This window comes from Lynx rufus, unplaced genomic scaffold (assembly GCF_022079265.1).
Source record: "Lynx rufus isolate CCGP_SWC_20201006 ecotype Redwood Valley unplaced genomic scaffold, mLynRuf1.p SCAF_9, whole genome shotgun sequence".
In the NCBI taxonomy this organism is placed as follows: domain Eukaryota; kingdom Metazoa; phylum Chordata; class Mammalia; order Carnivora; family Felidae; genus Lynx; species Lynx rufus.
Window position 1 is genome coordinate 33,243,543 of NW_025814897.1, and position 16,246 is coordinate 33,259,788.

General features: G+C 36.7%; 1 protein-coding gene across 1 annotated transcript in view; it reads right to left on the reverse strand.

Annotated features, from left to right (window-relative positions):
* Positions 1-16,246, reverse strand: part of ARHGAP42 (Rho GTPase activating protein 42) — a 318,955-nt gene that overhangs the window by 211,462 nt on the left and 91,247 nt on the right. Inside the window, exon 3 of the mRNA XM_047071915.1 lies at positions 2,635-2,696. Coding sequence (XP_046927871.1) covers positions 2,635-2,696 — 62 coding nt within the window. The remainder of the gene's footprint in view (positions 1-2,634; positions 2,697-16,246) is intronic.

Genomic DNA, 16,246 nt, shown 5'->3' on the forward strand with positions numbered 1-16,246 from the left:
GTGTTTAATAATTACAATTATATAATCTTTTTTGGGCATGCAATCCATTAGGATTTTATCTGTAGATTTTTCTTCATTATTTTGCATTCTTTATGTCAGAACTTCTCTAAAACAATAGGTAAAGCAATCAAAACCTGCAATGCGACTTCACTCATGAACGCAGAATTTCCTCCTTGCCCCAACATGAGAAACATGGCTAAAGGCAGAAATGAAGACCTCTGAAACACTAACAGCTGGTGTTTCAATCTCCATTTCCACTGCCTATAAGACATTCTACCACATTCCTCAGCCACTTTTTCTTGTTGGTCTTTGTCCTTTCTTCAGTCACCATCTTGCATGACCTCAAGATTCTGCTCATAAAACATCCAAACCTCTAAGCTTAGCCTTCTAGATTCCTAAAGTCTGTCTTCCTGTTTAGCCACATCTTAACTTCATCACTATCTGGACCAACTCCACTGCTAAGTTCAGCATATTTCAACTCCTACTCCTGATCACAACTTCCTGGTCTCAGAATTTCTTTTATTGTTAGTGAACTGTCAACATAGTGAAGTAGTCATGCTTGCCCTCTGCTTTCTAAGGCCATCAATAACCTCTTGCCTCAGTTATTGCTATACTCAGTCAAGACCCATTTTCATATTATACAAATCCATGTCCCTATAATCCAGCACATCTTCTGTGCCCACCCCTTGAATCTGGCCTCCCAACTATTCTTACTGCTCATCCATGGCTCTGGGTATTGCTAGAAAAATCTATGAAAGCATGGTAATTAGTCTTTCCTTGACATATTTATGATGCCCACCTTCAATGGCCCATTATCACTAACCATAATCCCTTTTCTCTTATATAACTTGCTTTTGCCTTTCTAAACTCTTTCTATAAACTACCCTTACATTTCTTTGGTTCTTTTCACTCCTGCAAACTACAACACACTTTCCCATATTCTTTCAATAATTCATGCTAGCTGATTGATCATTCTCCTGAAGTACTTGCACAGGATTTGAATAACAACCTCACTCAACCCTATATCGTATATTCCCCTGGCTTCCACACCATTTAAAACTCTATTTTCACATCTCCCTAACCACTTTTTCCCATTTTCATCATCAGCTCTTCTCTGGGCCATAAGATACCTCCTACTCACATTTCCCCATTAAACTTGGACTTCTATTGCATAGTTCATGAAACTGGACTGAAGATTATGCATACAGTACTTAAAAGTATACAATTTAGTCTTAAGACTCCAATCAAACTTCCCTCCAGAAAAAAAGCTTTTTCTGACCTCCCCAGAAAGGATGTAAGTCTCCCATAATGGCTCATATGTATCTAGCACAGATTACACTGTACCATTGTGTACAGACCAGACCATTGTAGGCTGATGTTTCCTAAAAAAATATAGTCATCCCTGACAGTCTACCTTATCTATCTTTCACATGGCCACCAAATTAATCTCTCCTAAATTCCACATTGGTTCTCCCATCCTTTTCAAAAACTAGCAATTTTGCTCTTCTGTAACACACACCAAAACTTTTTAGCCCACCTCTTACACCCTACTTATGACCAAAACTACCAGTCAATCTTCTAATACTCTCTGAGAACTATCTGCCTTATTCTACAAATATATACAGTACTTTCTCCCACCCTGTGGCCTCTTCTCAAGTTCATTATATGACTGCCAAGTAATGGTTGTGTGATTCTTCCTTAGCTCAGGCAACATTCCCTGTGCCAAGGCCATCCTCCTGAAACTGTTCTCCTTATCCAATTAGCAGAATGACACCACATTTAATGCACATTTAATGCACATATATACATATGTGTATACATAATTCCCCAACAGGATGGTGAAGCCAGTGATAAAGATGGCATTTTAAACAAGCCTGGAACCCTCACTGTAAGAGACAATCAACATCTTTATTACCATCAATACTTACTATGTGCCATGTGCTGCTGCAAATGCTTTATGACAATCCTGTGGGAAATGTACTAATTTTCCCATATACAAATGGGAAGTGAAGGTCATAGACAGAGGCCTTCACAGAAATTTTAACAAAATGGGTACAAAAATTATATTGGTAAATGGATAAATATAGTAACTATCCTCTGATACTGCCACATTAAGTTAATCCATCAACCTGAAATGTTTTCCCCACTCTTCCCAGCCAAACAGAATCCTCCCAGACTTTAAGACCCAACTGAAATGTCACCTTTTTAAGAAAGAATTATTTGCTCCTTTTATGAATTGTCTTTAATACTTAGAATGTATCTTTATTATAACACTAAAGTTATTTATAAGGTTACTCAGAATGGGTTTCTAATGACAATTCAATATTTTTAATTCTCAAAAGAATTAACTGGAAAACAAAATGAATATAATTTACACCTGATGAAATTACACCTGAAATAAACAGAAATGGTATATATCATTAGCAATAATTGATAATCACACTCATACAGAAATTATTGATAATCATAATCAAATTATTGATAATCATAATCATACAGAAATATTTTCTGTAATATTTAGTACATCTATCAAATATAGGGTCTGGTATGGCTAAGTCTAATTCAGAAGGTCTGGTCTTTCTTTCAATATGTCCAAACAAAGTTTTATTCTGAAGAAATGGGGAACAGACTTACCAGTCTCCTCCTTTCTTCTTCTACTGCAATGAGTAGTCTTGCAAATTCCTTTAGTGACTGAGCTATTTAGAAGATTTAAAAAAAAAAAGGCATTAACCACTTTCCATTGTTAATATCTAATTACACAGGAATAAACATTACAATGAAGCTAGTTATAAATATGTATATATTCTGTGGTTTTATGTTTCTATAAGCATAGAACACTATACATAATAAGATCTCAATGACTAACAGCTATAGATAACAGATATTTGCATACTGAAAATTAAAATTTAGCACATATAGAGTATAACATTTTTCTTTAAAGACACAAAGGAAATACAGTATATGTATGTAATGTATAAAACATATTAATAAATAAAAGTTTATGACTCAAATTGCTTCTAAACAGAATCCTACAAATAATGAATATATTAAATCTCTAAGAAGCAATAAATCCAGTACGATTTAGATGTACTTATTAGCAGCCAGTAATGCAAAGTCTGTTACTGACTTCTATCTAGAAGCTCAATAGTTACAGATACTTAAAACCAGATTCTCTATTCTGTATTACTCAGATATCAAGTTAGTTTAGACCCTGGGTAGTAAGTGTGTCTGGAAGGACTACCAGCATCAGCATTTGGGGAGCTTGTTAGAAATACAGACTAATGCCTCATCTCAGTTTCTGTATTTTAATAAGATCCTCAAGTGTTCGTCTGCATATTAAAATTGGGAAGCACTGTTTTCTTTTTTCTTTTAGCTTTTATTTAAATTCCAGTTAGTGAATATACAATATAATAATTATAATATATGTAATATTAGATTCAGGTGTACAATTTAGTGATTCATCATGTAGGTACAAAACCCAGTGCTCATCACAAGTTCAGATAGCTTTCTAAAGAATCACTGCTTTAGAAAGCTACCTGAAACTATACTGCCCTAGCTTGGAGAAAATATCAAATACTCCTAGAAACACTGGGAGAATAAACCAAAATGTAAGTCAAGAATTACAGTAACGTATTCTTTAAAAATGTATAGTCCCAAATGGCAATTGTAAGACAGTAATTCATCCACATCAATTTCTATACCTTATACTTAATATAACTAAAGTTGGAATGTTTTGATTATAAAACTAATAAAACAAGTAAGGTGAAGGCAAAAATTATGTCCATTTAAGGTGTTTTTTTAATGTTTTTATTTATTTTTGAGAGACAGTGAGAGAGAGACAGAGTACGCTACGAGTTGGGGAGGGGCAGAGAGAGAGGCAGACAGAATCCAAAGCAGGCTCCAGGTTCTGAGATGTCAGCACAGAGCCCTATGTGGGGCTCAAACTCACAAATCACCTCAGAGCCACGTTATAATGACCTGAAGTCTGAAGTTTAACTGACTGAGACACCCAGGTGCCCTTCTATGTAAGCTTTACCTTCCCTTCTACGTCTTCATTCTTTAGGCTCCTTATGTCTTCCTACACCCATACAAATTATTAAAAACATTCTATAAGACCAGAAGTCTAATAAGTCTGGCATAAAGCCTATAATAAAAGTAGATAAGTGAGGAAAATAAATCAAGAGTCTCATAACAGAACTTATTAAGAAAAAGAATATTTTCCATTCAAGAATTTAAAATTACAATCTAAGTTTTTTTCCCTCCACTCCTCTTTTTAGAACTAGTAGGCTTACACTAACTAAGCTGGTTTGAAATGCTATCACTATGATTACTTCATATTGGATTTTATTCACAGATGCCAAAAGAGAAATCAAAGAATTATCTGGGAGACTCAGATTAATCTGATAAACACATTAATGACCTTAGAGTAAATATGACACTTTTTTTAATTTAGAAATTTGAGATTTTAATTTCTTCAAAAATAAAATGCTACAATACAACCCACTTGTGACAACAGTAAACTGAACAGAAAAACATTTTACAAATGTATAAAAAGTTTTAAATGGAGTACATAATAGCATACTATACTTTTGTACTTTGGGTAAAGAAAGCATTCCATCACCCTGGCAACTATCTATTGCCACCGAAGAGTTCTATTGGTGAGCCTACAAAAATGTCAAAAAAATGTGGATAATGGAAGGAATTATCTACAGAGAAAGATATGCCTACAGAGAAAGAAAACAAGAGGTAATCAGTTTGGTCTACAGGAAATGGAAGCAGCAAGTACTGCTGAAGGGGAGAAAATAGGTGATCAAAAGTAGTTGAAAGTCTGTTTAAGAAGTTCTTTAATCCCAGATTTCAAACTCAATGCCTCCTAAGTTTTTAATTAAAAATAAACAAAACAAAAACAACTACCTTCATATGCTTCTTTTATGGGAAGATACTAGATAAGGCACTCTAACAACACATGAGAATAAATCAAGAAAAGAGGATATAGAATCTAGAAGTAGGGTATCCAATATAGCATAGAAAGTAATGAAATTCTCATGTCAACAGAGAGATATTCCAGGACAACTATTGTGTAAAAGGTTCAGACAGGATCTTATCTAGACTGGAGCAATAGGTTATAGCCTCCAAGAAATGTCTCTGGAGAATAAAAATGGAACTAATCAATATCCTAATGTATCTGAATGTAATGAAAGGAAATTTACAATTCTTTTAAAGAAAATTCAAAGATAATTACTAACCCTTGGGGAAACAGTTATTTAGTAACACCATGAAAATAAATAACTCAGTTTTAGTATGTGCAAAGTCACTATGATATAAACATAACAGTATAAAATGAGAAGAATGTATCTAAAACTGAGGAAAAAATCAAGTAGTAGCAAGACAATCATGGTCATGAAAGAAACAGAAATGGCTAAAAGTTCAAAGTGGTCTTTGTGAGTAACTAAGTGGTGAGGGCTTGTAAGATGAGAGATTGATAGTTTTTGTTAAGCCTATTAAAAATCTTTAACTTTTGGGGCGCCTGGGTGGCGCAGTCGGTTAAGCGTCCGACTTCAGCCAGGTCACGATCTCGCGGTCCGTGGGTTCGAGCCCCGCGTCAGGCTCTGGGCTGATGGCTCAGAGCCTGGAGCCTGCTTCCGATTCTGTGTCTCCCTCTCTCTCTGCCCCTCCCCCATTCATGCTCTGTCTCTCTCTGTCCCAAAAATAAATAAACGTTGAAAAAAAAAATCTTTAACTTTTTTAAATAATGAAAAATAACACATGCTATAAATGTTTTATTTTCCTACTAGCCTAAATTTTAGGAGGCTAAATTCGCTTACTAATTTTCCCAGAGTTAAGTAAATATCTAGCACATAGAAGCCTGACAAACCTGTTTTGTTTGGTTTTTTGACAACAGGTATTTTGAGAATAAATGAAGATGTAGCTTGACTTACTTTTTTAAGTTTTTTAGTGTTTGTTCATTTTTCAGAGACAGAGAGAGACAGAATGAGAGTGGGGGGAGACAGAGAGAGAAGGAGACAGAATCTGAGGTAGGTTCCAGGCTCCGAGCTGTCAGCACAGAGCCTGACACGGGGCTCGAACCCATGAACCATGAGATCATGAGCCTAAGTCAGACACTCAACTGACTATGCTATCCAGGCACCTCTAGCTTGATTTAGATTGGCTGGGGTACACTAGAACCTTCTACCTGGTCAACCCAAACAACAACCACTGCCTCATGGAGTAGTGTCCTACTAGTCCCAGGAGCATCATCCCATGACAACTTGGAAGTCCACAGGCTTCCCCAAGGTAACTGCTGCTTCAAGAGTCAATCGACCAGTTGCCTTAAGTCAGATTTTGGTTTTAAGTAATTAGGAAACTCAGATTCTCATTTTGATGTTGTACCTCCTTGTCTAAATATTAATGATGCTGTTTCTTGCTTTATTTGAATGGTGTTCTGGTCTGTTTCCCATATAAATACTATTTATAGACTCAGTACAATAATAGTTTGTTATAATAAGAATGTCTGAGGAGAAAAATTTGAACATGCAAAAGCAATTGCATGTCTGCTTCCTCCCAACAAAAACTACCCTCCCTCCAGCAGTTTTCTAGGTTTGTCCCAATTTGACAGTAAGTTTTGTCTCTTCTTCTTTTGCTGATTTTTCAGGGAAATGACTTCAAAGAACTAAAATTGTTCTTTAAATAATATAGTGTCAGTTCCATAAAACTATATGTTTCTTAGTCCAAATGAAGATATTACTGTTTTTCATTTGTCCTACATGGAAAATGAACAGCCAGGAACACCATTTCATGAATTAGTAACAGTGACTTACTAACTTTTTCAACCCTTATCTAATGCTTTCCCTGAAGTCTTTTTATTTATAATGTTGAAGTATTGCATTAATAGTTTACAAAGCACAGGGGCACCTGGATGGCTCAGTGAGTTAAGTGTCCAACTCTCAATTTCAGCTCAGGTCATAATCTCAGTTTGTGGGAGGATTGTGCCCCACATTGGGTTCTGTGCTGAAAGTGTGGAGCCTGCTTAGGATTCTCTCTCTCCCTCTCTCTCTGCCCAACCCCCCCCCCCACCGACTCCATTCACATTCTCACTCCCTCTCAAAAATAAACATTTTTTTAAAAAGTAGTTTACAAATCACAAAATAACAGAAAAAGGAGAGGAATTAATAATCCTACTAAGCAAGTATAAAATAATTCAAAGTTTTATTGTGTAAACTGGGTTTTCAGACAAAGGGCTTGATGGATAGCCAGTCACTTCCTAGCCCGGCCCATCCTCAAAATCTAAAGGCACCTCTGACACAAGTCAGGTAGATCCATACTGCCAATTGTACCCCAGCAACTCCTCAGAGATGAGAAGCTCAGAAAAGAGTATTAGAATCTCTGGTGACCAGTACCCACAAAAGCCTTTAGAGACCATGAAAACTGGTAGGGAGTCCTGGGCACAAAACAAATTCCCCACCAGGCCTTGGGCACAAGACATATGAAATGACTCCTCCAGCAACCACCCATCACAGTGCCTTAAACAAAATAGCTATTGATGTTGACTGCTTGAGCAATTTCTTCTAAGACTTTACCTAAGTAAAATTTAAAAATGTTTTTTATTACATGCAAATTTCTAATTCCCAAATACATTTTTATAAGCAATTATATGTGATGGTCTATATCTTATCAATGTTAATATATACATAAATAACCATTTCATTATCTGATTTGGGGATCCACAGTAACATCAAATATAACAGCTGGTCTTGCAATTACAGATTCTGCCCATACCTAGGTGTATGACAGGAGCTTGATTAAGTGAGAGCAATATTCCAAAAACAATATTTAATACACAGTGGGCTTTCAATAGATGATTGTTAAATTAATTAACAAGTTTAATAATACATTTCCATAATCTACTTGCTCTATAAGGAGAAACATACTGACTCTTATTCTAGGTTTCATAAAATATTATAAAAAAGATAGGCCAGATACTTCAGAAAATTATGTTAGCTATCTACATTCTGGCCACCTGCATGAAACTTTCCTGGCTGTATTCACCATTAATAATCTTTCCCCTTCCTGACCATCTGGACCATGAGATTAGTGGAGAGCAATCAAAACACAGTTTCATATATAAATGTTAATTTTCCAACAAATTGTTGAAGTTAAGAATATTGCTGTAGGTTACCATTTTTATCTCTACAATGTGATACTGGAACAACACTTTTGAAACAAAAGATATCTATTATTCAGGTATATTTATGACAGATCTCAAGAGTATAAACATTCACAAAGACAACAATTGAAATATACCCACACATTGAGGAAGTATCATAATGGTTTCTGTATTTACCAATATCATAAATTCTAAAAAATTCCTGAGCTATCTAAAATATCTATTTCCTCACTCTATCTTTTTAGCAGGCTGAAGTTCACCCTACTACTTTTGACTGTGGAAAACCTGGTTAGTGCCTAGAAGACAGAATAAGAAAAAATAAAGAAAATTATTCCTTGTTCATTGTTAACATGACTCCATCACAGTAAGTACTAAGCATTATACTATTAGCTTCCACAACTGATCTGCTTGAGCTTTACAAATTTCACAATTCAGAGATTTGAGAAAGCGTGTCTCTCTCACATCCAACCAACATTTGTATCATAATCAGATAATGATGTGTTAAATATTTCTCCCTGGAGTCTTTTTTTCTCAAACCTAAGCAGAATAAATACATATTCAAACAGAAGTACAGATCACAAATTCAGTGACATATACCATTATGTCAACAACATATTTTTCAGTTAATAAGTGAGCAAATCACCTATGACGATCAGATATGCTGATGAATAGGGGAGAACTGAGTTAGTGGGATTTAGACTTGGCCAAATTTCAAGGAAAACATGAAAACTTATAAAAGTCTATAAAGGCCAGATTGAACCAATCCAATCATTTTAGAAGTCCAGATAATACCCCAATAGTCACTTTACTATTCTATTTGGGTGGACGACATAGACTATCAAGGCCTTTCTTCGTATCCTTCTTGCACTTTTTTTTTCCACAGAGTAGAAGACAAGCAGTAAAATACCAACACTTAACTGAGCATATGAGCCACAGCAGGTGAATTTAGATCTGACCACATTAAAAAAATAAAAGTGGAATCAACGTACACAACCAAGTGACACTCCGCAATACGCTATCAAACTTGCAATGAACTAACAGGGTATCACAGCAGCAGTTCATGCCTGGAACTCCCACTGAGGAAGTTCTTTGAACCTTTAGAAGATCAAAGGTAGCATAGTAACTGAACAGCAAGCTTTGGTTCAGGAACAATTTAACCCATTAACAAAGCAAGAAAAAGGATCATTTTGGTATGCCTGAAAAAGAAATGATGTCTGTAAAACTGTAAGATATAAAAAGTGACGCCAACTCTTCACACAATATCAACTAGATATGGTGTGTCTTTGTAACAATTAACACCCTCCACTTGATGGGCTGTCTACTCTGTCTGCAATACCAAAATTATTTGCAACCACAAACTCTGGTTATTTTCTAGAAGTCACAACATCAAATAAGATTGCTCCACTCTATTTGTGGCTTCAAGCTCCATGGATGCCTATTCACAAAGCCAGTAAATTGCTTCCTAAACCAACAGGAGAAAAAAAAATCACAGGCCCATTGTTGAATGCTGGCAGGTCACGGTAATACACCCACATACTCAGAGGCACTCATCTTTCTTCTAACACTTCACATCCCCTTGGAATCTAAGGTCTCATGAAAACACAAAGAAATTCTAGTGATCTTTAAGGTAATTAAACCGTTCTCCAAAATGTCCTCCTGGTGTTTTTTTTTTTTTTTAACTTCCAAACCCAAATCAAAAAGATTACTATTGAAAACAAGTCCCTATAAACTTGTATTTAAATTCTTCTTTCATAACCTACCAATGCATACTTGTACAGTATTGCATGCAAGTGTATTAGTTTTTGGCAGACATGAGATGTACAAGTTGGAAGAACATATTAGGTATTATTTTGGTAATAAAAATTTATTTGATATTATAACATAGTTTGCTAATTAAGAATTAAAGAACAATAAGAAATGCATAGCCTACACAGGAAAAAGTCATAAAACCTTTATCAAGTTGACCATGTACTCTGCATAAAGTTAAAAACTGCTACATCTCTGCTTTATCACTTGTCTGTTACCATCAACTGTGCCATGTTTGTTCCATTCAGTACACAAATGCCAATCCAGACAAGACAAAGGGACAGAATCTTTACTTTGGAATCCATAATATCAAGACATTTCTTTCTACTTTCACTTGTTCCCATTTATTTTCTAACCATACTACCCAGATTCTTTGCAGGGGTTATGGCCAATAATCTAGTCTCCTTTTTAAGTTCCCAACTCCTGTTTTTCGTGTCTCCCTCCATACTTGGGTTCCATTCCATGGATCATTGGGTACTAACCTGTGCTATACATTGGCATATGAACATGGGTTCTAACATTGTCCACCACTGCACTTTTGGGCTGTGATTCAGAACTTGTGGCAAGATGTCTATCTTTTACTCTTTTCTGGTCTAAGGTGGTTTTCAGTCTGTTTCTCTTATCCTCACTGGTATAACAATGGGACTCAAAAGAGGGTTTACACCTTTTGTAAACCAGGGACTTCACATGTAAAGAAGAGCTACTACCACTACAGCAGATCATTAGGATTACCTATTATAACTGAGAAGAATTAGGACTCCAAGATGAAAAGTCACAATGGAGGCACAGAAGTAATTCTATACTATCTTATCTAATGGTTTTTTCCTTCCCATATTGTCTCTGAATGAAGGTAGGGCCTTTTAGTAGTATCTGCTTTGAAACTGCCAAACTGCAAAGTAGTTTGAGAGTACTAGTACACACACACACACACACACACACACACACACACACACACACGGCATATACATTATATAATATTAAGTTCAAATTTTGGCAAATGAATACATACAAATATAGACAGCCTTTCAAATTTTACACAATTTCAAAATGTCATTCTAGCTGGTTTCTTTGAATTCTTCACACTATCTCATCACTTCAAATGAATTTCTTTTGAATTCCAAAGATGTTTTACTCCGAGATCTTGTTAATAAGTATTGTTCTGTATAACACAGTCTCCAAGTCACATATTTTTGTTTTCTTTTGAAGCATACATTTTAGAAAATGAAAACATGTGTTATTCTGATGTTGCCTTGTTTTAATTTTGTTTTATTTTAGTGGTGTTTGACCTGTTTCTCAAAGCCAAAACAAAACCCCCAATTCAGAAGTCATTTTCCCCCAATATGTGGAGCATGCACACTCTGTAGCACCTCTATCAAGAGGCAGAGATGTCACACATGCTACCTCACTTAATGTCCACGTAATGATATGAGGTACTGAGTAGGTTTTATCCTAATTTTGCAGATAAGAAAATGAGGATCAATCATCACCTGGAGTAACTTGCCCCAAGTTCTCAGGACTAGTAAGTGGAGAAGCAGGTACTTAATTTTGATTGTTTTGTTCCGAAGTCTTTGTATTCCAGCAAACCATTATTGCCAAGGGAGAGGGAGGGGGAAGGAGGGGGTGCAGAAAGGAGGCAGGCAGGGAAGGTAATGCCAGTGTACTACCCCACTACATTACAGCAAAGAACAGGCTTATCATCCCTGACAGTAAACAGTCCCAGAGCTGTTTGTGCTGAAGGGGTAATCAGGCCCCAAATATCCTGCATTAAAGGAACAATCAGTAATTTGTTACTGACAGCCACTTCCATCAAGCCTTCCCAATCCTTAGCACTATTAGGAACCCACCTCCCAGCACTTCTTCACAGTCCACAAAGACGGAGGCACCCCATTCATACTCCTCCTCTGTACCCAGTCCTCCTGCAACCACCCTACTGAGGCTTCAACATCCGCTTCCTTCCTTGTCCAATATCCAGTTTCTCTCTTCCATAACCTCTTAACCTCTAGTGACCTTCTCTCTGCGGTAATTCACACACCCACAAGGACACTAAGAGTTCAAGCTATCTAACCCCTTTGCCTTTTGCTTTTTGGCAATCCCTCAATTCAACTCTAGTGTACTCCTAGTCCTATTTCCCACAGTGGCTATCTAAAAAGAATTTTGTTTCTCAAGAACCCAGCCCCAACTTCCCCCTACTCACTCATACCAGATGGCCTAGTCTCCTGCTTCTCTGAGAGAAGTTCAAGACCCCTGATTAACACTATCTTTATTCATTCTCTTCAACTTGCCTGTCTCAGAAAAGGGGCCCTCTTTCTCCCTATGAAGGTTCTAATCTCCCCCTTCCTCATCTCTAGCTCCATTTCTATAATTTCCATCATCACTCATCTCTCCACACAGCTGTTTCTCCTCCTCCCAAGTCTACAAAGGTACTACCATATACTCCTATCCTCATGAAGTTAGAAGAGCAGGAACACCTGAGGGTTGGCAGAGGAGGAGGGGATTTATTTGACACATACACCAGCACTGCACACAGCTCTTTAATTCTCAGTACCTCACAAGGTGGTCTCAAGTAAAACACCCAAATGTTCACTCACCATTCTATTTTTCAAATAGAAACTGAAATATAGAGGTTAAATAATACCCAAGATATTACAGCTAACAACTTGCAGGATGAAACTTTGAACCTGCGTGAATCACATGAAATGTATCCATTTCCCCACTACTCCAGGCCTGATTCATGAAATTGAGCAAATTCATGAAATTCATGAAATTGAGCAAATCCAGTTACCTCCCAGGAATTTCTACTATAGATTCTGTATGCATCTCAAAACATAACATGTGTCAAAACTTAACTCATAATTCTTCTCTACCTTCGGGTACTCTGCCACATATAAACACATAAATGGGCTCAAAACACCATTTTGTTAGCAACTCAAGCAATGTATTAACCTCATTCCTCCCTTCCACACATCCAGTCACCAAATACTGCTGGTCTTTCTCCTCTACTCTTCTTCCATACCCATAGAAGGATATCACTTCATCTCTGCTATAATATTACAGCAGCCTGATTATTGGTTTTCCAGCTTCCATGACTCTAATTCATCATATGCACTAATGGTCAGAATAAAATTCCTAAAGGGCACCTTTCATTATGTCATTATTTAGCCATTCAAGGTTATTGAGTTGCATAAAGTCCAAACGTCCAAACTCCATATTGCAAGCAACGTGGGGCCTCCAGTATGTGACCACAGGTACCTTTCCAAGTATCTTAGCCTGAAATGCTACTATTTCTAACCTCTAACTTAGCACTTTGAAACTACTAGACATTCTTATAGTTTCCAATTTCCATGCTTTTCCTTTACCTGAATTTGCTAAACTGTATGTTACCTAACCACTAGGACCCAGATCAAATAACCTCTCTATTCAAGCATCCTCTGATGTCTCCAGTCAGAAATCCCTTCTCCAGCTTTGGTGCTCTCGCAGCATTTTTGTTTTTACTATGCTTAAAGCACTCAGCACATTCTCCTTAGTATTATAGTAATTATATCATAAAACTATTTTTATTCTTACCCTCTATTTTATAAGGCTACAAGAATATTTTATTCACGTATGCATGTACTAAATTGCACATAAGGTTCTTTGCACAAATATATTCATTAGTGATAGAGAATTCTACAGAATCCAAAGTCTATCAGTATGAACTAAGTCACACTTTGTGATTTTAATTTGAAAAGCTGATTCTTTTTCATGTCTGGGAAATCTGTAGAGCATCTACACTGGCCCATGAATGCCATCTCTCATTCTAAGGGTACACACCTGTTTGTTTTGCATAAACTAAAACCTTTTGTCAGGCTATGAAGGACAATATGGCAATAAATGACCGGGTTTCCCTACAAACATGTCTTCTTACAGCGTTAGTGGCTCCACTGGGAGAATGCTGTGCATTGGGGATCTGGTGATCCAAAAAGCACAACTGCAGTAGACTTTTTCCCCATTTTCGTACTCTTTCCAATTGAGCTCCCCTCAGTATAAACACTAGTCTATTGTTGAGAGTAGCTGTTTTCCACAGGCTTATATCAGACATCATGAATCTCCATAAAATTAAATCTCCTGTGGAGATTTAAGGAATATCCATATAGGTAAAGCCTCTTCCTCCCAGGAGATTCAACCTTCATTCAATTCTAGGGTACAGATCAAGAATCAAATTTTTAAAGCTTCCCATAGTTGATTCTGATGCCAGGCAGTTTGGCAACTATTGGCTTTTGTGGAAGGCAGGCAGGGGGAGATTGCATGAAGAATTAAGAGTTAAAACTATATTTAAATACAAAACAGTATATATTTTAATAAGATTTGTAAGAATTATCTCTACTTCCTCCTTGAAGCTTATCAGTATTTTCAGTGGCAGGAATAAGTAGTACTCTTGGCCCTCATGGTTATGGAGGAAACAAGACATTCTCTTTCAGTCCCAAGAATGAAGCATGACCTGAAAGCTCTTCTTTCCACATCGCTCAAAATCATGACTCAGCAACTATTTTGAATTCTATGTCAGAAATTACCCAGAATTAGCCCTTTTGTCCAGACACATATTCCTAGATTAGTTTATAAGGCAAGACTTTTTTTTTAGGCCTATTTTTCAACTCTTTTGCTTTCTAATTTCTCCCTCTATAGTCTGTTTCTTCCCCACAGCCACCAAATCTCTCTTCAGTGTTCATATGATTGCCATTGTCTTTGTCAATGAGTCTTCCAATAATCTCTGGGTGTTCATGTCCTGCCTCCTAACTCACTTATTTCAAACATAGTTTCTAGAACTGTTGCCTTTCTGGTCCAAACATTTTATGTCAAAACTGAAACTGTGCTTTTATTATTTCATTCACATTTAGAAATGTTCTCTCTCGGTCCATAAAAGATTTGCTGAGGAAGGCAATCTTTGACTCACTCTGGCAAATACTTCCATGCTATAATTTATCACATATACAGATGCCAGAATAAACCTCCTAAAGGGCAACTTCAATCAAAAGCCTTAAGTGTCTCTTGAGAATATACAAATGAAACTTTAGACTATGTGGCAAAGCCCTCTAACATATTCTCTGGCTCTCAATTCTTGTACTCCAGCTGAAAAAGGATATTACACCTTCACTTTCCTCAAGACTGCACATATCAAGACAATGAACCTTCAAGTGCACAGACTAAATATGCCCAAGCAAGGGAAGAAATCCAATGGTCTAGAGCAGAAGGATGCAGTGAAGAAATACTTTAACATCTAAATGTTTCAGAAAAAAATCTAGTGCTTACAAGCTAGCATGGCTCAGAAGTATTTTCTACCCTTATGGCTTTTGCATCAAGATTTCTAGGGGCGCCTGGGTGGCGCAGTCGGTTAAGCGTCCGACTTCAGCCAGGTCACGATCTCGCGGTCCGGGAGTTCGAGCCCCGCGTCAGGCTCTGGGCTGATGGCTCGGAGCCTGGAGCCTGTTTCCGATTCTGTGTCTCCCTCTCTCTCTGCCCCTCGCCCGTTCATGCTCTGTCTCTCTCTGTCCCAAAAATAAATAAACGTTGAAAAAAAATTAAAAAAAAAAAAAGATTTCTAATCTAGAAATAGGTCAGTGTTTTCATGGTCAGGTAAATTTGATTGATGAAACTGATAACGAAAGATAAAATAGGCTCATTTTACAAGCAGTTTGCAGTAAAGCCATGATCTTAAAATTAGCTGTCTCTGTATTAAAAACACTTAATTTTTTAAACAATCTCCTTTTTTATCTCCTTTTTTATAGCATTTATCAATCTAACTTAATATATAGTGAACCTATACATTTTACCATCTAACTCCTCTGACAAACCCCCATTAGGGTGGGGATTATTTTTCTGCTTTGCACAATGATGTGTCTTTAGCATTCAAAACAGTGTCTGACATATCACAAGTGCTTGATAAGGCTTTACTGAATAAATGAACGAATGAATGAACAAATAAACAAAACCCAAGAGTGAAAGTTCCTGACCTAGGAGCCAGGCAATCAAGGTTCTAACTAGTGTGACTTTAACAAATCATTCCGCCTGTTTCTAAAGCAAAATTATAGCTCCCATGTTCTTCAAGGTCTCTTTACACTCTAAGATACTAAACTTGGGATTGAAACCAAGCCATTTCTAAGTAAGAAGTAACATTTACTGATAATTCAAAATATATATAGATATATAGATATATAGACAATAGTCTGTGCAACTTCCCACTCTCCCACCTCCACATGTACATGAAGAAGGTATGAGATCATCATAGTACTAAAGAAATGC